At 43.6% G+C, this 25,749-nt stretch overlaps 1 protein-coding gene across 1 annotated transcript in view; it reads left to right on the top strand.

Moving 5' to 3' along the window:
* Nucleotides 1-25,749, top strand: part of UBL3 (ubiquitin like 3) — a 126,746-nt gene that overhangs the window by 88,900 nt on the left and 12,097 nt on the right. The window contains exons 3-4 of the mRNA XM_075851682.1: nucleotides 16,235-16,321; nucleotides 19,322-19,399. Of these exons, the coding sequence (XP_075707797.1) occupies nucleotides 16,235-16,321; nucleotides 19,322-19,399 (165 nt within the window). The remainder of the gene's footprint in view (nucleotides 1-16,234; nucleotides 16,322-19,321; nucleotides 19,400-25,749) is intronic.

The following is a 25,749-nucleotide window of genomic DNA, read 5'->3' as shown; positions in this document are numbered from 1 at the left end:
CCGTAATTGCGGATAAAATACTGACCCATTCATTTCTATCGGCCACAGACATCTTCCCGTACATTTACGGGTGTCTGCCTGGGCCATAGAAATGAGTCGCATTTGCAGCCCGTGCTCCTATTATCACTGTGAGCAAATGCAGGTGACGCTCCGCGGCCCATCCGTGCAGTATTTACTGACCACAAATACTGCACGGACATGTGCATGGGGCCCTATTAAGTAAGGCCAGGGCTAAACCTAGACTTATTGTAGAGCTACTGACTGATTTTAACTATTGAGCTACAGCTGCAGTCCAAATGAAAACATTGAGTTGCAGGCAATCTTGTGGACGGCAGCTGCCACTCAAGAGTTAAAAACAATCCGTAGTACTGCAAAAATTCTAGGCGTAGCCCTGACCTTAATGTGAGCTTGAAGTGTAGCTAAACGTTCGACAAACTTCTGACATGTCATAGTGACATGTCAGACGTTTGTATTGGTGGGGGTCTGAGCACGGAGACCCCCACCAATCGCTAGAACGAAGCAGCTGAAGCGCTCATGTGAGCGCTCAGCCGCTTCGTGTCTGTTTGGCTTTTTCCGGAAACCCAATGTATCGGAGTACGGGCTCATAGACTTTCTACTGAGTCTGTACACCGATACATTTATTTCCGGAAAAAGCCGAACAGACACAAAGCGGCTGAGCGCTCACACGAGTGCTTCAGCTGCTTCGTTCTAGCGATTGGTGGGGGTCTCCGTGCACAGACACCCACCAATACAAACTTCTGACATGTCACTATAACATGTCAGAAGTTTGTCGAACGTTTAGCTACACTTTGAAGGGCAGTTTGTTGGAAAATCTTTGATAGACAAATTGCATTCTAGCAGGAAAAGGAAAAAATATGAAGGAAAACAAACATGAAGCTACTCAGAGTATTATGTAATCCCGGGGAGGTTAAAGGGACTGTCCAGTCTTATCACACTCAGGGCTTATTTAGACGAACGTGTAATACATCCGTGCAACGCGCATGATTTTCACGCGCCTCGCACGGACCTATGTTGGTCCATGGGGCCATTCAGACAGTCCGTGATTTTCACGCAGCGTGTGTCCGCTGCGTAAAACTCACAACATGTCCTATATTTGTGCGTTGTTCGCGCATCACGCACCCATTGAAGTCAATGGGTGCGTGAAAATCACGCACAGCACACGGAAGCACTTGCGCGTGATTCGCACAACAGCAGTAAAAATTATGAATGAAAACAGAAAAGCACCACGTGCTTTTCTGTTTACAAACAGAGTGCCATAATGATGGCGGCTGCGCGAAAATCACGCATCATACGCGGCTGACACATGGAGCTGTTACCTTTTGCGCGCGCAAAACGCAAACGCTCTTGTGAATCCGGCCTCAGGGTGTGTTCGCATCAGCGTCGGGTTTCCGTTCATCGGTTCCGTTCGACCTTTCTGTCGGAGAAACCGAAGAACAGAAAGCCATACGGAAACCACAGCTTCAGTTTGCATTACCATTGATTTCAATGGTAATGCTTCCGTTGCAAATGGTTTGTTTGTCTCCGTTCCGTAAGGTGTATGTTTGTTTTTTTTTCACAAACTATAGCGTATTCGACTACGCTATTGTATACGTGAAAAAAATGGTAACCTGACGGAACGGAAACAAATTGCATCGGAAGCATTACCATTGAAATCAATGGTAATGCAAACGGAAGCTGTGGTTTCCGTATGCCTTTTTGTTCATCAGTTCCTGACGAAAGTCGAACGGAACCGATGATGTGAACATGCCCTAACTAATATACACCTTGTGAATGTTTCGCTTTCTCTGGATCTGCCATGGTAGTCCGCAGACTCTGCACTCATAACTGCACCAATAGAAAAATGTAGCTTCCTGCTGTAAATATTTTTTTTTATTTTTTTTAATCAATCCAATTTTATTGATACGAACATCAAGAGGATAACACAATTACATTCATATTTCAAGTATTTCAACATCGTATACAACAATTACAGCATATCAGAAAACCCCCAACATCTCCTCTCCCCCCACCCTCCGCACAGCCCCCACCCATATCTCTTCCAATTATTTGTAATACCAATCCGAAAAGGAATCCGTTCTATTAACATGTTTCTCCTCCACCCCTTCTTTGCTCCAACCTCGGTCACCTCCAATTCCTCAGATGACTCGTGCCCGTATTCTACTCGGGTCAGGTGATACCACCTCAGAGCACGCCAACCATCCGCTCCATTGTTTATCACATTTTCCCCCCGTGCCTCTTTTTGAAAATATCTTATACTACAAATCAGGATATTATGATTCAACATTCCTACAATTTCCCTCATACCTGGTGGTTCCGCATCCAGCCAGTGTTTAGCAATACATTTCCTTGTCTGATATAAAATTTTTGCAATTGCCATACCCACCATCCTGTCCCTCTCCAATTCCTCCACCGCTCCCAACAACATCACTTTAGGGTCTGCCGCCAGTTCCAGACAATACACCTTTATCAGATCCAATATTTCCCCCCATAGGGTCCTCAGGGCCTCACATGTCCAAAACATATGGTACATGTCTGCCTTCTCCGTGCACCTAGGACATTTAGCATCCGCTCTAATACCCATCTGTTTTAATACCCACGGGGTGCGGTATACTCTGTGTATCAAGAAGAGTTGGGATCTCCTTTGCGCCAGACTGAGTGATTAGTGACATGTGAACGCTAATATCTCCCCCCACTCGTCTTCGGTCAATGGACCAATATCCTGTTCCCATTTTATTTTTACCATCGCCATCAGGTCTCCCAGTAAAGCAACCTTTAAGGCTGCCCGCACACACGATGCGGCTGTGTGCCACGCGGCCCCGAACCGGATGACGTGTTGGTGAGTAAATCAAATTAAAACCATGTGCTTCTCCTGTACAAGCCATGCAGAAAAGAACTGTTGCAATTTGGGCTAAAACAATGGGGCAGTTTACCGGCGCTTGTCCTCCAGGTGTACAGACAACCTAAGCATAGAACAAAAAGAGAATTAAAATATACGGCCAAAAAATAAAAACCGATTACAAAGAGGTTAGAAGAACAGGTCTGCGCCCCCCCCCTCCCAGAAAGAGCGCCATTCTTGTCCATGGGCTTTGCCTGGTATGGCAGCTCAGCCCATTCACTTGCATAGGGCTGAGCAGCAATGCCAGGCACAGCCCAAAGACAACAATGGCACTATTCCTGGGATTAAAAAGAAAGGACCCTTTTTTCCTAATCTTGGACAAGCTCTTTTAAGAGTGGAGGGGTGCGTCCTGCTGACAGGCGGCATCAGCAGTGGTGATCATGTATGCCACGCTGGATGCCATCTTGCTTTTAAAATCCTTTTTTGTTTTAGATGAATTTTTATACAAGTTATAATTTTTTTCCAATCATTTATCCTTGTGAATCCTAATTGTTTTTTGTGTAATTTTGCAGTCAGACCAATAACATATTAAGATTTGATCAAGTAGAAACTCTGCGCTAGTTCTGCGCCGTTCCCCCATTGTACTTCCTTATAGAGCTGCACAGGAGCAGTTCAACACATTGGCTGCCGGCCTCTATGTGCAGACGCTAATAATCTTTTATGTTGTCTTCAGCCAATAGAATAGTCTTCTCAAATTCTGACGTCACCAATGTCTTGACGAGGGTTAAGCCGTCTGAGCGGTAAAGGTCCCGTTTCCTCACAAATTCCGGCCTCGTCCATGATTCACTTAATTATGATTTCATGCCAATTTAAACCTTTAAGCTCACAAGGCCCTCCGCACTGCTCATTACAACTAAAATAATCCATTAGCTTCCTTATCGCATAGAAGCTGTTCTGCAAATCAAGATTGTGGCTCTGGGTTTGAATGGGTTAATGCAGACCAGCATTTTCCAGATAGAATATCCGTCATTGATCGCATCTCCTGGTAATTCAATGCGAGTCACTGGGATGGTGATGCTGTCCTTCCTTCTGGGCACATGCTCCGGCCATTTTCAGTAGCCTGGATTTGCTGTGTATTTTTTGTTTTCTCTAGTTATGCAAATATAACCGCATCATAGTCCAGGTCCACGTCAAGCAGATAATGGCTTAATCATTGCCTAATAAAAGGTTGTGCAAGTCTCGAATGAACTTGATCAACTTTAGGATTTCTACTTGTCAGTGAACGGGAACGTACTTGCTTACATTTAAGGCGGATCTGTCACCTCAATATTCTGCCCTAGGAAAGGGCAGTATATTTCACGGACAGGTCCATTCTCCGAATAGCCAAAACAGCCCCCCCAAAAATATTCTGCCATTAGGCTAACAGAAGCGATCAAAGAACAAGCCTGACTCTTCGTTAGGAGTCCTCCCCCGCCTCTCCCTGCCCCTCTCAGCGGTGATTAATGGCTCCTCTGTATCGGAGAGTGATTTGTGCCACTGCTTTACATAAAAGGGTATTCCCAACATACACATTTATGGCATATCCGCAGGATGGGAGTGCCACCTCTGGGATGAGAATGAATGGAGAGCTGGCTGTGCATACGTGTAGCTCTCCATTCGCTTCTCTAAGAGTTAAGAAAAGCTGGATGGGGACCGGGCAAGCGGCCAGAGGTGGGACCCACATCTATGGCATGTCCTGTGGATAGAGTTGGAAATAACCCTTTATTTTGTATCTGTCATAGGATATGTCATAAATGTCTAATGGGTGGAGGACCCAGAAGAGAGTAGGCAGAGAATGTGCGCAGCACTCTCCATTGTAGTCTAAGGCCATGTACACAAGGCAGATTTTGCGTGGTGGGTCCTGCCGCAAAATCCTCCCCGGAATTATTCCTGCCGGAAGATTACTCCTCACATTGACTTCAATGGGAGGTTAGAGCGGGAACCGGCGGAAGAATGAGAAGGACGCTTCTTTTTCCCGCTAGCTGAAAAAAATCAGCTAGCGGGAAAAAGAAGCGTCTGACTCCCATTGAAATGAATGGGAGGAGGAATTTTGCAGCGGAATCAGTTGCAAAAATTCTGTCGTGTGAACAAGGCCTTAGAGTGTTGGGGAAAAATCCCTGCTCTCTACTTCTTTTCCCCGGCCGCTGTCTGGTGCAGTCTTAATACGTGACTGCCAAAGTTTATTCGAAAATTGCATGATTCATTATACAATGATTACAGAAAGCTTCAAAACCCCTTTAAAGTTTGAAGTTGCTGTGACTGGGAGGGGGAAAGTGGATGGTGCCTGTTGTGCCTACTGGGGTAGTGGGGTGGAGAGGCACAATCTTTACTACTATGAGGGTGGGGGTAGACACTGCTGGGATTACAAACGTTCGAGCCCTATAGAGTGTCGTTCCCCTAAGGGTTTATATCAGTAGTTTTTGTTGCATTTTTTGGTGACGCAATTTTCAGAAGGGGCAAAAAAGCTCATTATTTTATTAAAAAAAATAATAATAATTGTGCGGTTTTGCTGCAATTAGGAAAATTGCTGCAGAGAAACTCGAGAAATCCAACTGGTGTAAATATTCCCTAACTTTTGGCACTTACTCCTAGACTTGGCTAGGATTAGCCCAGGCCTGTCCCCAGCGCTGTAGGAGCACAATGATGACCACAATGGGTCATTGTATCCAGTGTTGTGCTCAGGTCTTTCCTATTTTTACGTTGTACCGGCACATTCTCGTCTTCTCTCCTCCACGATCTATTTATATAGGTTTGATCAGAAAACCATTAGCCATTGTGATGTGTAACAGGCTGATCTACCACCGAGAACTATAATTTGAAACCTCACGAACTTGGCCCCGTTTCCAAAGAAACATCCAATTAAGTATTATCTTCTTCTGTTTACGTCTCCAGTAGCCAAAATGTTTATCCTCCGCTAATGAAACCCGTCTCGCTGGAAAATCCTGATCTAATGCGTCGTCCTGTCTATGATAGAGAGACTATATTACTCTGAGTAGTGTTACAAGGGTTTTTACCTCCGTACTATAGTGCTGCTTGGGGAGTATTTTGGTAATAGTCTTGTGTCAAGATTTACAAGTATCCTATCCAACATCTGTTCTTACTGTTCAGTGTAGCCAGCCAACCCCGGCTATACCAAGAACCTGGAGACACAAAAATATACACAAGGCTCGCCTACCCTGCAGATCATAGTGACTCTTCCAATTTTTAATAGTAGTTTTACTTGGTTTAGTTGATAATGGTGCTTTACAATGCCATCAATGTATTATCGGTGGGGGTCCAACTCCCTCGGCCCCCCCACTGCTCCACAGATACGCCACAACCCCTTCATTGTTTATCCAGCCACACCATCGAACATATGTTGTTGCTGTGGCTGGTACTGCAGCTCAGCCCCTGTCACTTGAAGTACCAGGCACAGCCACACCCATATATATGGCGCTGTGGCTAGGGAAAAAAAATGATCGTGGTGGTCCCGGGGTGATCCTTCTGCTGTAAAATTAACCAGATCTACTGGGTCACAATGGGGAATGTGTAGATGATGATTTTTGTTTGGGTTCTGGAAATTGTGATTGGAAGAGTCGTCTGTGAATTTCTGTAGCATTTTACAGTAGCAGCAAATTGGATGAAATTTGAACAAATCCCATCCACACGCTGTCAAAAACTGCAACGAATGCAGGGGCCATAAAAGTAAGCTAGATGGGTGTCCAATGTCTCTGACCAGGAGGCCCCGAATTTTCATCCTCAGCTGGGTATCTGCATGAACATAGAGATAAATGGAAGTGTCCGAAATCATCCTAGTGAGCAGACTACCCCTTTAAATCGCTATTCCTTTATACAATCAAAGGGAATCCTCAAGGTTAATTTCCCTTTAATATGTACAGAATTATGGCATGTACTGGGTGTACGTCTTCCTCAATTCTAGAACACTAGTGTATGTGTGTGGTATAGCCCATAACGGAGGAGGGCAGAGACATCGCGGCAGCCTGCCAGCGGAGGACAGACTAGTATAGACTTGTTCATTGTTCTAGTACTCTCATTATTCCAAGCATCCCAGTGGGTGTTTGCTAAATAGATTTCATTTCTTATTCTGTTTACACCCAAACAGTGATTTGAGGTTACAGGTAAATACCTAAAGATTTTGTCATTTGTGTTTTTCTTTTTTTTTTTCCAATTTAAAGGAGAACCACCCATAAATGCAATTTAGAAAACGTGCACAGCTTAAATAATACATATCTGCTTCCATAAAGGCGAAACCTCTTTACAGTGAACAAGAGGAACTATGCACTCGGACCCTTGATTCTGGTGTCTATGCGCTGGTCGAGCTCATAAGGTAAAATTGATGCGATGGGTTAATTAGTTCATGGCATACATTCAATAGGACCTTTGTCACTCACCAGTTATTACAGTGGATCTCATGCACCTCCGTATAATTGTGACTGGTACCTAACAATCGTCTTTATTGCTTAGGATTATAAGATTTATTGATGCTGTACTGGAAAGCATCTTTTCATTCACGGACTTCCTGCTGCATGAACAGGCATTGCTGCAGTGTAAAGTATAGGGGAGACCGGAGGTGGGATTTAGGCTCCCTCAGAGTCTCCGACAAATAGTGCAGCTGAGCTATGACCTAATGTCGCATCCAGTCAACACTGAAGAAAATAAGTATTAGGTTGGCACTGCACAAATGTAAGGACTTATTTTTAAGTCCACTGCTGGACTTCAGTGCTGTGATAACCTATGTATACCTCATGTTGTGAAAGCCTCAAGTGAGTGTCAAAATGCAGTCAGAAGTTGACACATGGTCTGTAGGGGAGGAAAATGACAAAAGGGTGAATTTTGGAATATAATTTACCCGCAGAAAAAGTCTTCAGGTGTTACAGGATCCGCTTTTGGAGCTGGAGGGCAAGAAGATTGCTGTAAATCATGGATAGACCAATTACTGAAGACTTTAGGAGCCAGGAAAACGACTCCAGGAGCCAGTTGGATCCTCTTGTCACCAGACAAAATAAATTCTTCACATGTCAACCTGATGCGTGTTTGGCCCATAGACTTTAATGGGGAACATAAATCAGCAACTGATCCGTTTTGTTGCGGTTTGTACAGCGTTTATGCAGCGGAAACGCAGTGCAAACCGCTGGAAATTCGCAGGTGCACATATACTTTGCTATAATCGACGCTTGACACTAAATCCGCAGGGGAAACTGCTGCGGAGAAAACGCACTATTTGCTGCGGATTTGTGACTGAATTACCTGTTTTTGTTTTTTGAGATTCTGCTGCAGATCCTGTGTGTGGGAACCTAGCCTAAAAAGTTAGGCACCAGGAGCAAATATGTTGGGGACCTGGCTCCTGAGATTTGTCCATAGCTGCTCTGTGGCATAACCTCCAGTCTGTTGTAAAGTATTCCTCCTCTCTAAAACAAGTAGTCACTGGGCCAGGTCAGCCGGCTACACACAGGGAGCCCCTCCTCCATATACCCAGCTATTTCTCAACGTCTACTGGTTCAATTAAAGTGTCTTGGCCTAGTCAATATTCAACAATCCCTACTGGTCTGCACGTGAAGTCACATACTAACTTCCAGGCTTCCACTATTAAAAAAACTCCTTTTATTTAAATGAGACTATTATCCGACATTGGCCAGAAATCAGACTGGGAGACATTGTAATGTACACTGCCATGCTGCACCGACCAATATACTGATGATGCCCTGGCTCAACTGGTAATGAAGAAACAATCGGTCTGTTCTGAAATACTCATTAAGAATGCCGTCCAAGAGGTCGGAGCTAGCTGCAGAAATCCTGACTATTTCTCCTTTATTGCAAGCTATTTTCGGCCACAACGGTTTCCGTCTACAGGGGAGCACCCCTAGTTCTTGCCGGTGTCCACTTGTGCCCTTACCGCAGTCCCATGGCAAAAGGTAAGACAGGCAAAGGAGGCCCAAGATGGCATCTCGCATCAAACATCAGCCCGCTCCAGCCGTGCCTCGGAACAGCAGAGGGAGGTGGCGGCGAGGCTCCGCAAGTATGCCTGCCATACCTCTGCGGAGGGTGATGAGAGTGCTGCTGCACTGCCCTCCTTCGCCAACCGGGAGACTGTGGAGAGTGGTGAGGAGGGACCAACGTGCTCACCGTTACAGGAGCAGGTGTAGAAACTGGAGCACAGGGGGAAAAGCCTACCATGCTTACTCTTACTGTTGTGATAAAAGCTATTACTCACTGTCACAAATCACTGGCCTTCCAAGTTGGCAGTCCTAAAGAAGACATTTCTATCCTTAGACAAGATGTTAAAAAAAATCTCTGAAAAAACCAATGGCTTGGAAGAAAGCGTTGGGGAAGTGGAGGATGTGCTTATACCAGTGCTAAGACACGTGGACAGTCATTCTGATGCTATAGCAGCCATTAAAGCTAAGCACGATGATCTAGAAAATCGCCTGAGGCGCAATAACGTACGGATTGTTGGTGTCCCAGAAAAGGTCGAGGGGACCAGCCCCACCGAATATGTGGAATCCTAGCTGTTGAATACGTTTGGCAAAGATCTTCTGACTCCACAATTCGCGGTGGAACGGGCACATCGTGTTCTCCTGCGGCCCTTGCCTCCTGGTAGTCCGCCACGCACCATGCTGGTGAGGATTTCTCAGGTTTCCTGATTACTCTGTGGACTTACAGAAGAAAAGATCAGTTCCTGGATATTAAACATTGTCTGAGGGCCCTTCAAGTTCAATATTCGATGCTATACCCGGCTTGGCTACGAGTTGTTGCCCATGGAGTTACACACTTTGAACAACCGCAGGCGGCAGTACGCTGGTTAGATCAACATGAGCGCCAGCTTTGCAACCCGGCGGAGTGACACTATCATGTACAGGACTGCGCCCTACTTATCTCATAATGTTGTCCTGGTGGAGTGAGTATAGCTGCTCTCCTTAGATTAGCATACATACATGTTACATAACTTTGAGACCGTGTGGATACACACTTTGTTTCTCTCTTTTTGGCGGGTACGGGGGTGGGGGGGATGTGTACACTACCCCTTTAAAAATGTTTCTGAACATTGTTTGGTAGGAGGTGAGCGCTGACTGCTATCAATATGTATACATCTGTTATTGGTTTACCTGTGAATTAAAGAGGCTCTGTCACCAGATTATAAGTTCCCTATATTGTACATGATGTGATTGGCGCTGTAATGTAGATTACAGCAGTGTTTTTATTTAGAAAAACGATCATTTTTGACGGAGTTATGACCTATATTAGCTTTATGCTAATGAGTTTCTTAATGAACAACTGGGCGTGTTTTACTAGAAGACCAAGTGGGCGTTGTACAGAGGAGTGTATGACGCTGACCAATCAGTGACCAATCAGCGTCATACACTTCTCTCCATTCATTTACACTGCAGATAGCGATATAGCTATATCACTATGTGCAGCCACATAAACACACTATAACGTTACTGCAGTGTGCTGATAATGAATATACATCACTACCAGCCAGGACGTGATGTGTAATCAGAATCCTGACAACTTCTCTGCACTTCTCTGTGATTTACAGCATAGCAGGCGTAGTATCGTGAGATTACGCTGTAAACTGTCATTTACAGCGAGACCTCGCTGTGCTGTGCTGTATATCACAGAGAAGTGCCGAGAAGTGGTCAGGATTCTGAATACACATCCCATCCTGGCTGGAGGTAATGTATATTCATTGTCCGGACACTGCAGTAATGTTATAGTGTGTTTATGTGGCAGCACATAGCGATATAGCTATATCACTATGTGCTGTATAAATGAATGGAGAGAAGTGTATGACACTGATTGGTCAGCGTCATACACTTCTCTCCACAACGCCCACTTGGCCATATAGTAAAACACGCCCACTTGGCCATTGAGAAACTCATTAGCATAAAGCTAAAATAGGTCATAACTCCGTCAAAAATGATCGTTTTTCTAAATAAAAAACACTGCTGTAATCTACATTTCTCTGTAGATGCTGCCGCAGTGCCCTCTGTAGATGCTGCCGCAGTGCCCTCTGTAGATGCTGCCGCAGTGCCCTCTGTAGATGCTGCCGCAGTGCCCTCTGTAGATGCTGCCGCAGTGCCCTCTGTAGATGCTGCCGCAGTGCCCTCTGTAGATGCTGCCGCAGTGCCCTCTGTAGATGCCGCCGCAGTGCCCTCTGTAGATGCCGCCGCAGTGCCCTCTGTAGATGCCGCCGCAGTGCCCTCTGTAGATGCCGCCGCAGTGCCCTCTGTAGATGCCGCCGCAGTGCCCTCTGTAGATGCCGCCGCAGTGCCCTCTGTAGATGCCGCCGCAGTGCCCTCTGTAGATGCCGCCGCAGTGCCCTCTGTAGATGCCGCCGCAGTGCCCTCTGTAGATGCCGCCGCAGTGCCCCCTGTAGATGCCGCCGCAGTGCCCCCTGTAGATGCCGCCGCAGTGCCCCCTGTAGATGCCGCCGCAGTGCCCCCTGTAGATGCCGCCGCAGTGCCCCCTGTAGATGCCGCCGCAGTGCCCCCTGTAGATGCCGCCGCAGTGCCCCCTGTAGATGCTGCCGCAGTGCCCCCTGTAGCAGCATCCACCGAGGGCACTGCACCACTATCTAAAAAGGGGCTGCCCAATGTTGACGTGTGTCTGCCAAACGCTGCTAACTGAGCCGCCGGACTGCATTTAGCGACACTTAAACTGGAAAACTGGATTGTTGAAATAAGTAGGTGGAGAAAACTCGCAAATTTTAAACCTAGCGGTATTATTATAGTAATGTAGTATTCGTATTTATAATATAGTGTTATTGTAGTTCAAATAACTGTATTGTATCAAATTTGAAAGTAATGCGGGCCGTCAACTTCCCATTTTTTCTATATGTGGCCCACTTACCCGGCCGAGTTTGAGACCCCTGATCTAGATCCTGTGATGTGCATATCGGGTTACTCTGCCTGTAACGGAGAATCAGCGACTGGCGGTGATCCTTTTGTACCAGGATAGAAAATTGATTGCTTCCCACTAGAAAGATGCTGATCCACCTAGACTCTCTGAATTTAAAGTAAGGGTCAACACAATGCTAAGAGTGGAGAAATATGTGTATGGGAACATGGGCAGTCCAAAAAAATGTGAAGATCTGTGGTCTCCTTGGCTGGACGCTCATGGCCTGGCTCCACCAGTTCTCCTGGCAGTTAGACTTTTACCAGTATTGGCCATGCCTATTGGGGGGATGGGGTTGTGGGAGCTGCTAGTCCCTGATTCTGCTCTCTCTTTGTAAAACTCTGAACTTGTACATCTGGGCTGCGTCCGGGATTCATGCTATACCTGTCTGAACTATATGCGATATATGTGCCTACTCTATATGCATTGTACGATCTGTGGGAATGAGGTAAAGCAAATATGGAATTCTTATCTGAATTTTGTCATCAAAAGGTTCTATAGAGGACTCTCCGAGTTGGGACCGTAGAAGATGGACATTCTGAGCTGCTACGCAGCTTCTCATGAGCGGGGGGGGGGGGAATCAAGTGGGGGTTTTGGGATTTATGCTTATGTAAAGGTTTTACTTTTCTAAAATTGAAATTCTTCAATAAAATTATAAAAAAAAAAAAAAAGAATGCCGTCCAACTATCATACACACTGTGCCAATCTCGAGTATAGCCCTGTATTGTGTAGGATGGCACGGTGTATCCAACTAGAAAGCTCCCTGCACACAAGCATATTATGGCTCCATGGAGCAGCTGTACATACTGTATATTTTGTGCAAATTTCTAATATACTGTAATGGTATATGTAATAGTGCCTGGAAATATTCTTTTATACAGTCAGAGTAAAAAACGACTCTAACCTAGTCCTGCTTATACAGCTTGTTACAGTGTATCAGTCTAAACTAGGGTACTCAACTCGTTTTAGTAAAGGTCCGCTTACCTGGGGAGAAGGTCCGAGCTGAACACCAAGTAAATATGTTGTCTTGTTAAAGTTTCGCAAATTTTCTGGAACTAAACATCAAGACTTTTTATTATTGGTTAGTGGGTAAGCTAGACCGGACCCCTAGATTAATTCAGCTCAGCCCCAAAAAGTCATGAAGACCCCAGACCCCTCGGTTAGACCCCTAAATTAAATCCAGATCTTCAAACCAGAGTCTGGAATATCAGACACCAGACCAGCCCCTAAAAATATAGACGCCAAACCAGACCCACAAAGTTCATTTAGACCCTACACCAGCCCCAAACATCATTTAGGTCCCAGAATAGCCTGTAGTATTCATTCTGACCCAAGACTAGCCCCTTTAAATAATACGGACCATAGACCCCTAAAATTAATCAGACCCCAGACTGGACTTCTACAAATAATTCAAATTCCAGGCCACATTTTTTTTTCAATAAAAATTATATATATATATATATATATATATATATATATATATATATATATATATATATATATATATATATATATATAATACACACACACACACACCGCTTTTGGGTCCACTTCCAGATGTACACAATGTGTGTTGTGTGCCCTAGCGGTAGTTACGCTCCTTGAGGCAGACTTGCTTATTGTAAGAAACGTTACATGTATGACAGCAGCTCTGTGGGGTCTGGACAGCTGGCACCCCCGATCTGGATGCGATCCGACTGTTACGGACCACTGGTCTAAGCTACACAGCAGCAGCACAAATCTCTATTCTGGACTCCGGCCTGATCGCTCTTACCTGGACATTAGGCCCCATGCACACGACCGTAAAAACGCCCGTAATTACGGCACGTTTTTACGGGCCATAGACTTCTATTGGCCACGGGTACCTCCCCGTATGCTTACGGGAAGGTGCCCGTGCCGTTGAAAAATATAGAACATGTCCTATTTCAGGCCGTAATTACGGCACGGGCAGCCCATAGAAGTCTATGGGGCTCCCGTAATTACGGGTGACTACGTGTGTGCACCCGTAATTACGGGAGCGTTGCTGGGCGACGTCAGTAAATAGTCACTGTCCAGGGTGCTGAAAGAGATTAACGATCGGCAGTAACTGTTTCAGCACCCTGGACAGTGACTACCGATCACAATATACATCAACCTGTAAAAAAAAAAAGACGTTCATACTTACCCAGAACTCCCTGCTTCTTCCTCCAGTCCGGCCTCCTGGGATGACGTTTCAGCCCATGTGACGGCTGCAGCCAATCACAGGCCAATCACTGGCTGCAGCGGTCACATGGACTGCCGCGTCATCCAGGGAGGTCGGACTGGATGTCAAGAGAGGGACGTGTCACCAAGACAACGGCCGGGTAAGTATGAATTTCTTTGACCTTTTTCTGCGGAAAGGGCTGTCCTTTCTCTCTATCCTGCACTGATAGAGAGAAGGGCTGCCGATTACTGCAGTGTAATTTTGCAGCGAAAACGTTCCCGTAAATACGGGTCGAATACCTGTGACCAAGGACCCGTATTTACGCCAGTATTTACGGGAGGACAAAAATACGTTTGTGTGCATGATGCCAACTGCAGCTGTGTGACAGTACAACTAAATTCAGGGTAAAGGATGAAAGTAAATGGCTATCTGCAAGCAGAGGTCTTGCATTTAGAGAAGTTTCATAACTTCTCATATTTTGGTTTTTTCCTCCCTCCACATTTATCATTTTCTCTGCACAGATGAGGTTTTGCTTCATTGTTTTGCTGTAGAGCATATTTTTGTTTATGAATGTGATAAATTCTGGCTTGGTTTTGATCGCTCATGCTGGGGTGAGCACTCCGCTTATCCCCTGCTGCTTACAGGTTCTGCTGAGCCGGGTTCTCAATTCTGGGGCGAATGTCAGGTTTACGACCTGCGTCTGATTTTTATACTTCAAGTCAATTAGCGGAAAGCTGAAACTTTTTCTCTCCTGCGCTGTTATAATTTCACCTTGACTGTTTTTTTATGGTTCAGACACAGAATCAAGCGCCGGACTAACAGGCAGCTATCGGATCGCTGATGTCACTGATAAGGTCATGCGCAAAATAAGAAACGTCTCGGATCTGAGCAGCATCCATAATCGTCCTGTTCTGCAGTATTTATTCCTCCGGTGTTACGCAGGGTCAGTCACTCAGTCCATGGACTCCATGACATTGATTCTGGGAGTTGAATGTGGCAAATAAATCAGCGCTCCCCTGTGAGATCATTAGATGTTCTGTACCTTTTATTTTAGGCTGGGTTCAAACTGCATTTTTTTGCATCTATTCATAGCAAAATGCACCATTTTGCGGCACAAAAATACATTTTGACCGTGACGTGTCAACCCAATGAAGCTGCATTCAATTTCTGCACCCATATGCTCTATATTTACTAACACTAATATCACAACCTCGGTGATCTGTTCAGTTGACCGTAAACAGGGCGTTATCTCGGCTCAGCCAGCGACAATGGAAGAGATAGATACGGGTATTCATATGAGATTCCTATGTTTGGCCTGCTCCCAGCTCCCCTGACATGTCTATTTTACAAAGAAATAAAATAACTGTATTCCCCATGAAATGACTTTACTTAGAATTCTGCATTGTGCCGTTCCTCTATTACTCCTCCTGGAAAGCTATGAATAAATGGACAACTGGATGTCATTTCTCTTGTCACGGTGTAGAGATGCATGCCATTAACATGAGCAATGAGAACACCCAGTTGGAAATTTATTAATACATTTCCAAGAGAATGGCGCAACGTGGAATCCGAAGAAAAGTTTCATCAGTGTTATTTTATGGGCAATGCAAATATTTACTAAAATAGACGTGTCGGGAGAGCAGACGGGTCCTCTTTTTAAATTGTATTTCACCCTAAAACAAAAAGAGTTCACCTTTTTTTTAGGTTTTTAATTTTGTATTCAAGTGTTCTATAACCTAAAATTCTGTCCTGATCATGTGATGGACACACAGGTGCACGGCTCGTTACAGATTGTGTATCAGAGCTGTGTCTTGTAACGATCCCAGCACCTGTGTGTCCATCACATGACCATGGACAGAATTTTATCCACTGGCATTAAACAATGGAGGTTCCTACTGAATAACAACAAGCTTGAAAACCGTTTGGAATTAATACAGAAAGAAAATTGTAGAACTTTTAATTATACAAAAAATAACATTTATTTGCTGAAATTGGACAACTTCTTTTAAGGACTCTGGGAAAGCTGGGTAACGGATCAATAACCCTGAAGGGGTTGTCACACAGCTTTTCCAGAAACAGATCAACTAAGAAAAGGGGAGAAATGTTGTTTAGTAGAATTGTTGGTTTGATATTTTGGGCATGCTCTGCCAGTGCCGCTGTCTGTATCTTGGCATTGACAAGTAAGTACACGAAGTCCGTCTTCTAGGGTATTTCTGTGGATAAGACCTCGGGTGTTGATCATGGTGTCTTGCATTTTTCAGATTGGGAAGAGGAACAGGTCAGCAGTCCGTGCATTCTCCGGCTCATTTATCAAGGACGGTTTCTCCACGGCAATGTGACTTTAGGAGGTATATGGACACATTTTTCATTGAAGCTTCATTAAAAGTTACTTTACCAATCTGTCCACTGTGCAGATTCCATTTACGGTCTTTATCATGAGATACGATCCATTTACCACCTTGCCAGCAGACTCGTCCTGGCTCAACTCATGGCCGCATTGCATCACACCCATTTATAGGACTATGTGATATCATTCTTTGCCCCCTACTAGATGTGGTATAACACTGCGGATGGCAGAGATTACAATAGATATGCCTTTCTTATTATTTTCTCTCTAGCATATAGCTGTTTAGGTTTTCTAGTCGAGGCTTCTTACATTAAGAGGCTTAGTGCATTGATTACATTACACATGATTCAGACCCTCGAAGTAGGTGTCCACTTCTAAATGTTCTCAGTTTTATACAGTACAAAACCTTATATTCTGTGTCTACCGCCCTGATGAAAACTATCATTGTAATGTTACCAGGGTAATAGGCTTTTCCTTGCAGCCTGTCAGGCTTATTACGCTGACGCTCACAGTGCAATGTCGCCATCTTGTGGCTTCAGAGCTAATAGCAATCTATGGATTATTACAGTAGTAAGGACACATATCTCTATATTTAATAACACCAAAGTATAGCAAATAAATCCAGAAACCAAAAGGGGGTTTATTCTGCTTGATCAGGGTTAAAATGTTTGCAATCTCTAATTATTTAATAAAAAATATTTGTAAAAAAAAGGTGAATATTATTTAAAGAAAAAACTTATGTTTGCATATAACAATAGCTTTCTCTTCTGCACCATTCCTTACGGATTTTGTGCACCAATCTCCAATATATTTATATGGACCCCAGTATATATTTCTATACAAAAAATATAGATATCAAATGTAATCTATCTGTTGTTCTTCAGCCTTTGAACACTTATATTCTGCCTCATCTGTTCTGACCCTGCAGCGATATTAACTTGATCCTTTTCTATCCTCTGCATTGTGGTATGTTGCAGGACAGAGTATAAAGTTCCACCTGCTGCTGGTGCTTAGCAGAGCTAGTATTCCGGGGTCAGCGACATTTGTATGGTCAAAAGTGATCGCCCTTAAACTGTTTCCAGTACAAACCATGTGAGGTATACAGTGAAGGAAATAAGTATTTGATCCCTTGCTGATTTTGTAACTTTGCCCACTGTCAAAGTCATGAACAGTCTAGAATTTATAGGCTAGGTTAATTTTACCAGTGAGAGATAGATTATATAAAAAAAAAAAGAAAATCACATAGTCAAAATTATATATATTTATTTGCATTGTGCACAGAGAAATAAGTATTTGATCCCCTACCAACCATTAAGAGTTCAGCCTCCTCCAGACCAGTTACACGCTCCAAATCAACTTGGTGCCTGCATTAAAGACAGCTGTCTTACATGGTCACCTGTATAAAAGACTCCTGTCCACAGACTCAATTAATCAGTCTGACTCTAACCTCTACAACATGGGCAAGACCAAAGAGCTTTCTAAGGATGTCAGGGACAAGATCATAGACCTGCACAAGGCTGGAATGGGCTACAAAACCATAAGAAAGACGCTGGGTGAGAAGGAGACAACTGTTGGTGCAATAGTAAGAAAATGGAAGACATACAAAATGACTGTCAATCGACATCGATCTGGGGCTCCATGCAAAATCTCACCTCGTGGGGTATCCTTGATCCTGAGGAAGGTGAGAGCTCAGCCGAAAACTACACGGGGGAAACTTGTTAATGATCTCAAGGTAGCTGGGACCACAGTCACCAAGAAAACCATTGGTAACACATTACGCCGTAATGGATTAAAATCCTGCAGTGCCCGCAAGGTCCCCCTGCTCAAGAAGGCACATGTACAGGCCAGTCTGAGGTTTGCAAATGAACATCTGAATGATTCTGAGAGTGATTGGGAGAAGGTGCTGTGGTTAGATGAGACTAAAATTGAGCTCTTTGGCATTAACTCAACTCGCCGTGTTTGGAGGAAGAGAAATGCTGCCTATGACCCAAAGAACACCGTCCCCACTGTCAAGCATGGAGGTGGAAACATTATGTTTTGGGGGTGTTTCTCTGCTAAGGGCACAGGACTACTTCACCGCATCAATGGGAGAATGGATGGAGCCATGTACCGTCAAATCCTGAGTGACCACCTCCTTCCCTCCACCAGGACATTAAAAATGGCTCGTGGCTGGGTCTTCCAGCACGACAATGACCCGAAACATACAGCCAAGGCAACAAAGGAGTGGCTCAAAAAGAAGCACATTAAGGTCATGGAGTGGCCTAGCCAGTCTCCAGACCTTAATCCCTTCGACAACTTATGGAGGGAGCTGAAGATCCGAGTTGCCAAGCGACAGCCTCGAAATCTTAATGATTTACAGATGATCTGCAAAGAGGAGTGGGCCAAAATTCCATCTAACATGTGTGCAAACCTCATCATCAACTACAAAAAACGTCTGACTGCTGTGCTTGCCAACAAGGGTTTTGCCACCAAGTATTAAGTCTTGTTTGCCAAAGGGATCAAATACTTTTTTCTCTGTGCACAATGCAAATAAATATATATAATTTTGATAATGTGATTTTCTGTTTTTTTTTTATATAATCTATCTCTCACTGGTAAAATTAACCTAGCCTAAAAATTCTAGACTGATCATGTCTTTGACAGTGGGCAAACTTACAAAATCAGCAAGGGATCAAATACTTATTTCCTTCACTGTAGATCTACAAATCCCTTTCCATGCCATAAAGTAACCTGCATTCTGTTCATGTGCTCATGAGGCTATTATCTACCAACCGGCATCTCAATAGTCTGTCAGCATTTACAGAGTATAGGCTGCTGTAAACCGTACTTCTATTTGGGCTGACCTTTCCAGAGGACTGGCAGGATTGTATTTTCCATCGCCCTGCAGTGTTCTAATCCGATTGTTTTTACTTTATGAAATGTCTATGGTGTTGTCAGGACACTGTTCATGTGTTTATTGATGATGTCCTAGTTTAATACATTGTTGTTTTGCTTCATACAGCATTAAAACTTCCCCTTGGCAAGACAACAGTGATGCACTTGGTTGCCAGAGAGACATTGCCAGAACCAAATTCTCAAGGTATGTGGTTTTACAGTGATTTTTTTTTTTACAATCTTGGTCTAGATCAGAAGCCGGCAATTGTGTCTTTCCTTCTGTTGTGCCGGCCGTACAGTGCTGTGCCAGCAGAAAGCAGTTTATCTACCTCTAGATTATAGAATGGGATTACCGGACTCCAGTGTAATCTTTTATTATGTTTGATTTTACACATGACATACAGTATGTTGGTGGTTTTCACTACAGTCCAAAGAGGGATGAATCCTTCCTTTTTAAAGGCTCCAAAATGCTTTTAAGACAAAACATTGTGATGGAGGGTACCGTGTCTCCCTGTAAATCTTGTAGGCACAGATAGTACTGCCCCCTTATAAATTATGTAGGTGCCGATAGTACTGCCTCCTTATAAATGATGTAGGTGCAGATAGTACTGCCTCCTTATAAATGATGTAGGTGCAGATAGTACTGCCTCCTTATAAATGATGTAGGTGCAGATCGTACTGCCTCCTTATAAATGATGTAGGTGCAGATAGTACTTCCTCCTTATAAATGATGTAGGTGAAGATAGTACTGTCTCCTTATAAATGATGTAGGTGCCGATAGTACTGCCTCCTTATAAATTATGTAGGTGCAGATAGTACTTCCTCCTTATAAATGATGTAGGTGCAGATCGTACTGCCTCCTTATAAATGATGTAGGTGAAGATAGTACTGCCTCCTTATAAATGATGTAGGTGCAGATAGTACTGCCTCCCTGTCTTTCACTTTGTAGTGATTTATACTGCAGCCTTTCTCATGCATTCACACATTTCATTAAAAGCTCGATCTTTCTGATAAAGAAGTTGAACGTCTGGTTACTAAAACATGGCTGTAATATATTTCAATGAGAGATTTTACATCAAATGCAACTGTTAACCGGCAGAATTATGGGGGGGGGGGACAGGAGTTTTTGTGTAAAGGGAGCCTGCCACAAGACAGATTTGAATGCTCTGGGCACAGGGCCGAAATGGACGGAGCACAAGGGTCTAGCAATGTAATGTAAACAAGAATGTTCTCGTTCGCTGACCGCAAACAAATATATTGAAAATGAGGAAGTTAACCCCTTCCCTCTTTAGCCACTTTTGACCTTCCTGACAGAGCCTCATTTTTCAAATCTGACATGTTTCACTTTATGTGGTAATAACGTTGAAATGCTTTTACCTATCCGGGCGATTCTGAAATTGTTTTCTCGTGACACATTGGACTTTAAGATAGTGGTAAAATTTGGTCGATACATTCAGTATTTAATTGTGAAAAACACGAAAATATAGTGAAAAATTGCAAAAATTTGCATTTTTCTCAATTTAAATGTATCTGCTTGTAAGACAGGCAGTTATACCACACAAAATTGTTGCTAATTAACATCCCCCATATGTCTACTTTAGATTGGCATCGTTTTTTGAACATCCTTTTATTTTTCTAGGACGTCACAAGGCTTAGAACTTTAGCAGCAATTTCTCACATTTTCAATAAAATTTCAAAAGGCCATTTTTACAGGGGCCAGTTCAGTTGTGAAATGGTTTTGAGGGCCTTATATATTAGAAACCCCAAAAAAGTCACCCCATTTTAAAAACTTCACCCCTCAAAGTATTCAAAACAGCATTTAGAAAATGTCTTAACCCTTTACACATTTCACAGGAATTAAAGCAAAGTAGAGGTGAAATTTACAAATTTCATATTTTTTTGCAGAAATAAATTTTTAATACAATTTTTTTTATAACACAGAAGGTTTTACCAGAGAAATGCAACTCAATATTTGTTGCCCAGTTTCTGCAGTTTTAGGAAATATCCCACATGTGGCCGTAGCGTGCTACTGGACTGAAGCACCGGCCTTAGAAGCAAAGCAGCACCTAGTGGATTTTGGGGCCTTATTTTTGTTAGAATATATTTTAGGCACCATGCCAGGTTTGAAGGGCTCTTGCGGTGCCAAAACAGTCAAAATCCCCCAAAAGTGACCCCATCTGGGAAACTAGACACCTCAAGGAAATTATCTAGGGGTGTAGTGAGCATTTTGACCGCACAGGTTTTTTACAGAAATTATTGGAAGTAGGCCGTGAAAATTAAAATCAACATTTCTTCAAAGAAAATGTAGGTTTAGCGATTTTTTTTCTCATTTCCACAAGGACTAAAGGGGAAAAAGCATCGCAAAATTTGTAAAGCAATTTCTCCCGAGTAAAACAATACCCCACATGTGGTAATAAATGGATATTTGGACACACGGCAGGGCTTAGAAGGGAAAGAGCGCCATTTGGCTTTTGGAGTCCACATTTAGCAGGAATGGTTTGCGGAGGCCATGTCACATTTACGAAGCCCCTGAGGGGACAAAACAGTGGAAACCCCCCACAAGTGACCCCATTTTGGAGACTACACCCATTGAGGAAATTATCTAGGGGTATAGTAAGCGATTTGACCCCACAGTTTTTTTGCAGAAAATATTGGAAGTAGGCCCTGAAAATAATAATCTACATTTTTTTAAAAAAAATCTAGGTTTAGCTAATTTTTTCTCATTTCCAGAAGGACTGAAGGAGATAAAGCACCACAAAATGTGTAAAGCAATTTCTCCCGAGTAAAACAATACCCCACATGTGGTAATAAACGGCTGTTTTGACACACGGCAGGGCTTAGAAGGGAAACGGCACTATTTGGCTTTTTGAGATCACATTTAGTAGGAATGGTTAGCGGAGGCCATGTCACATTTGCAAAGCCCCTGAGGGGACAAAACAATGAAAACGCCCAAAAAGGGACTCCATTTAGGAAACTACACCTCTTGAGGAATTCATCTAGGGGTGTAGTAAGCATTTTGACCCCACAGACGTTTCATAGAATTTATTAGAATTAGGCAGTGAAAATAAAAACAGTCCTTTTTCTTCAATAAGACGTAGCTTTAGCGCAAATTTTTTCATTTTCTCAACAAATAAAGGAAAAAAAGAACCCAAAATTTGTAAAGCAATTTCTCCCGAGTACGGCAATACCCCATATGTGGTCATAAACTGCTGTTTGGGCAAACGGCAGGGCTCAGAAGGAAAGGACCGCCATTTGGAGTGCAGATGTTGCTGGATTGGTTTCTGGGCGCCTGTGGGCCCAAAACAGTGGAAACCCCCCAGAAGTGACCCCATTTTGGAAACGACACCCCTCAATGCATTTACCAAGGGGTGTAGTAAGCATTTTAACCCTGCAGGTGTTTTGTAGAAATTAGTGTTCACTCGATGTTGCAGAGTGAAAATGGGATTTTCTTCCATAGATATGCCAATATGTGGTGCCCGGCTTGTGCCACCATAACAAGACAGCTCTCTAATTATTATGCAGTGTTTCCCGGTTTTAGAAACACCCTACATGTGGCCCTAATCTTTTGCCTGGACATATGACAGGGCTCAGGAGTGAAGAGTACCATGCGGAGTGGAGGCCTAATTTGGCGATTTACAAAGTATTGGTTCACAACTGCAGAGGCTCAGATGTGAAATAATAAAAAGAAACCCCTGAGAAGTGAACCCATTATGGAAACTGCACCCCTCAAGGCATTTATTAAGAGGTGTAGTGAGCATTTTCACCCAACAGGTCTTTTCCATAAATGAATGCACTGCGGATGGTGCAAATTAAAAATTTATATTTTTCCCTAGATATGCCATTCAGTGGCAAATATGTCGTGCCCAGCTTATGACACTGGAGACACACACCCCAAAAATTGTTAAAAGGGTTCTCCCGGGTATGACGATGCCATATATGTTGAAGGAAACTGCTGTTTGGGCACGCTGTAGGGTTCAGAGCCGAGGGAGCACCATTTGGCTTTTGGAGAGCGGATTTTGCTTGGTACTAAATTTGTTTGAGTATTGCTGGTGTTTTATAATGTGGGGGTACATGTAAGCGGGGCGGAGTATATAAGGGGCATAGTCAGGTGGTATGAAAAAAAATAAATAATCCATAGATGTGTGTTACGCTGTGAAGCAATCCTTTCCGCACAGGCCAATGTCGCACTGATAAATGGTGTCATTTCTTATCCCCCTTTTGGTCCACACTCCGCACCTTTGTAGTTTGGGGAATTTTGCTGGGAAGTGTTGTCCTGGTATAATACGGGCACCGTCGCTTCCAGCGGATATGTTTGGGCCCTCCCTTTCCTGGTTCCCTAATTTTAGGTCCTTGATAAATCGCCTCTTCAAACAGAAGAAATGTTCCCCTCGGGCACAACTGCATATTTTTTTATTTCCTGACTTATTGGAGCCATAACTAATTTTATTTTTCATAGACGTAGCGGTATGAGGGCTGGTTTGTTGCGGGATGAGCTGTAGTTATTATTGGTACCATTTTGGGGTACATGTGACTTTTTGATCACCTTTTATCCTATTTTTTGGGATGCCAGGTAAACAAAAAAATGCAATTCTGGCACAGCTTTTTTCGGTTTTTTTATACAGCGTTCACCATGCGTTGTAAATTACATGTTAACTTTATTCTGTGGGTCAGTACGATTGTGGCGATACCTAATTTATAGCATTTTTTTATGTTTTACAACTTTTTTCACAATAAAATTACTTTTGTAAAAAGAATGTATTTTTTTTCTGTCGCAAAGTTGTGAGAACCATAACGTTTTAATTTTTTTGTCGACGGAGCTGTATGAGGGCTTGTTTTTTGCGGGACGAGCTATAGTTTTTATAGGTACCATTTTTGGATACGTGCGACTTTTTGATCACTTTTTATTCTAATATTTGTAGGGCAAAGTGACTAAAAAACAGAAACTCTGGTAACGTTTTTTACGGTTTTTTTTACGCTGTTCACCGCGTGCAATAAATAATACAATATTTTGATACCTCAGGTCGTTACGGTCGTGGCGATACCAAATACATATGATTTATTTTTAGTTTTCAATAATAAAGGACTTGATAAGAGTAAAAGGGGGATTGTGTTTTATTTGATTATTTGAAACTTTTATTGTTTTCAAACTTTTATTTTTTGCACTTTTTTTTTTACACTTTTTTATACTTTTTTTACACTTTTCTTCAAGTCCCACCAGGGGACTTGAAGGTCCAACGGTCAGATTTTTTTTTTTCTAATACATTGCACTACCTATGTAGTGCAATGTATTAGATCTGTCAGTCATTCACTGACAGCAAGCCGATTAGGCTTCGCCTCCCGGCGGGGCCTAATAGGCTTCCGTAATGGCAGAGCAGGAGACCATTGTGTCTCCTGTTGCCATAACAGCAGTCGCCAGTCCCGATTGCCTGTCAGGGCTGGCGATCTGCTAGTAACCGCTACGATCAGCAATCGCTTTCGATTGCTGCATCGAAGGGGTTAATGGCAGGGATCGGAGCTAGCTCCGGTTCCTGCCGTTACTGGTGGATGTCAGTTGTACAGTACAGCTGACTTCCACCGCTGATGACGCCGGATCAGCTCCTGACCATCTTGCCGGCAGCTACGGAAGCCGATCAGGCTCCGCCGCCGGGCGGATCTTGACCGGCTTCGGTGCTAGGCAGACCGGGAGGCCAGTATTAGGCCTCCGGTTGCCATTGCAGCCACCGGAACCCCGGCAATTTCATTGCTGGGGCTCCGATGAGCTGCAAACACCTTAAGTGCAGCGATCGCGTTTGAGCGCTGCACTTAAGGGGTTAATGGCGGGGATCGAAGCTAATTTCGGTCCCCGCCGTTACAGTCGGATGTCAGCTGTAAGATACAGCTGAGATCCGGTCATGATGGCACCGACTCAGTTTCTGAGCCGGTGCCAAACATTTGACGTACATGTACGGCATTTTGCGGGAAGTCAATGCTTTCCATGACGTACATGTACGTCAAATGTCGGGAAGGGGTTAAACACACAGAATATTAGAGAGCTGTAGAACTTTACATTTTTTCAGAGATTAAGCTCTAAAACCAGAAATCCCTGTGTAGTGTCCTGACAATACCATAGAGGAGTATTGTTTACATTGTAATGCATTGAACATAATGTTATATGTTGTGTTATGCTGCCACCTAGTGATGCAGAATTGTCATTACAATCTATTTTTCCAGCCTGTAAAGGGTGTGGCTGGAGAGGAGGGTCTGAGGCAGTTCCCATGAGGCTTTGCAGCAGAAAGTTGTAGAGGAGTCGGTTCCAGGAGAGGAACGAGGGAAGACAGCCTGTGAGGAGAGCTGATATAATACTGGGCCTCACAGCATATTTAGTTCAGAAAGCTTCTGGCCTGAACTAGAAATTAATACAGGGAAACAAACCTGCTTAAAGAGAAGGAAAGCAAGAGAGAAGAAAGTTCATTTTGCTGCTTGCAGATAGGAAACTGTCTCAGCCTGACTCATCCCGCCTGCCCTAGCTGGATAATAACTTCTATGTGGAGCCGAGCTGCAGCCTGCAATCTTCCA

This window comes from Rhinoderma darwinii, chromosome 2, assembly GCF_050947455.1.
Source record: "Rhinoderma darwinii isolate aRhiDar2 chromosome 2, aRhiDar2.hap1, whole genome shotgun sequence".
NCBI lineage: Eukaryota > Metazoa > Chordata > Amphibia > Anura > Rhinodermatidae > Rhinoderma > Rhinoderma darwinii.
The sequence above is the reverse complement of the archived record's forward strand: the minus strand, read 5'-3'. Positions and strand labels throughout refer to the sequence as shown.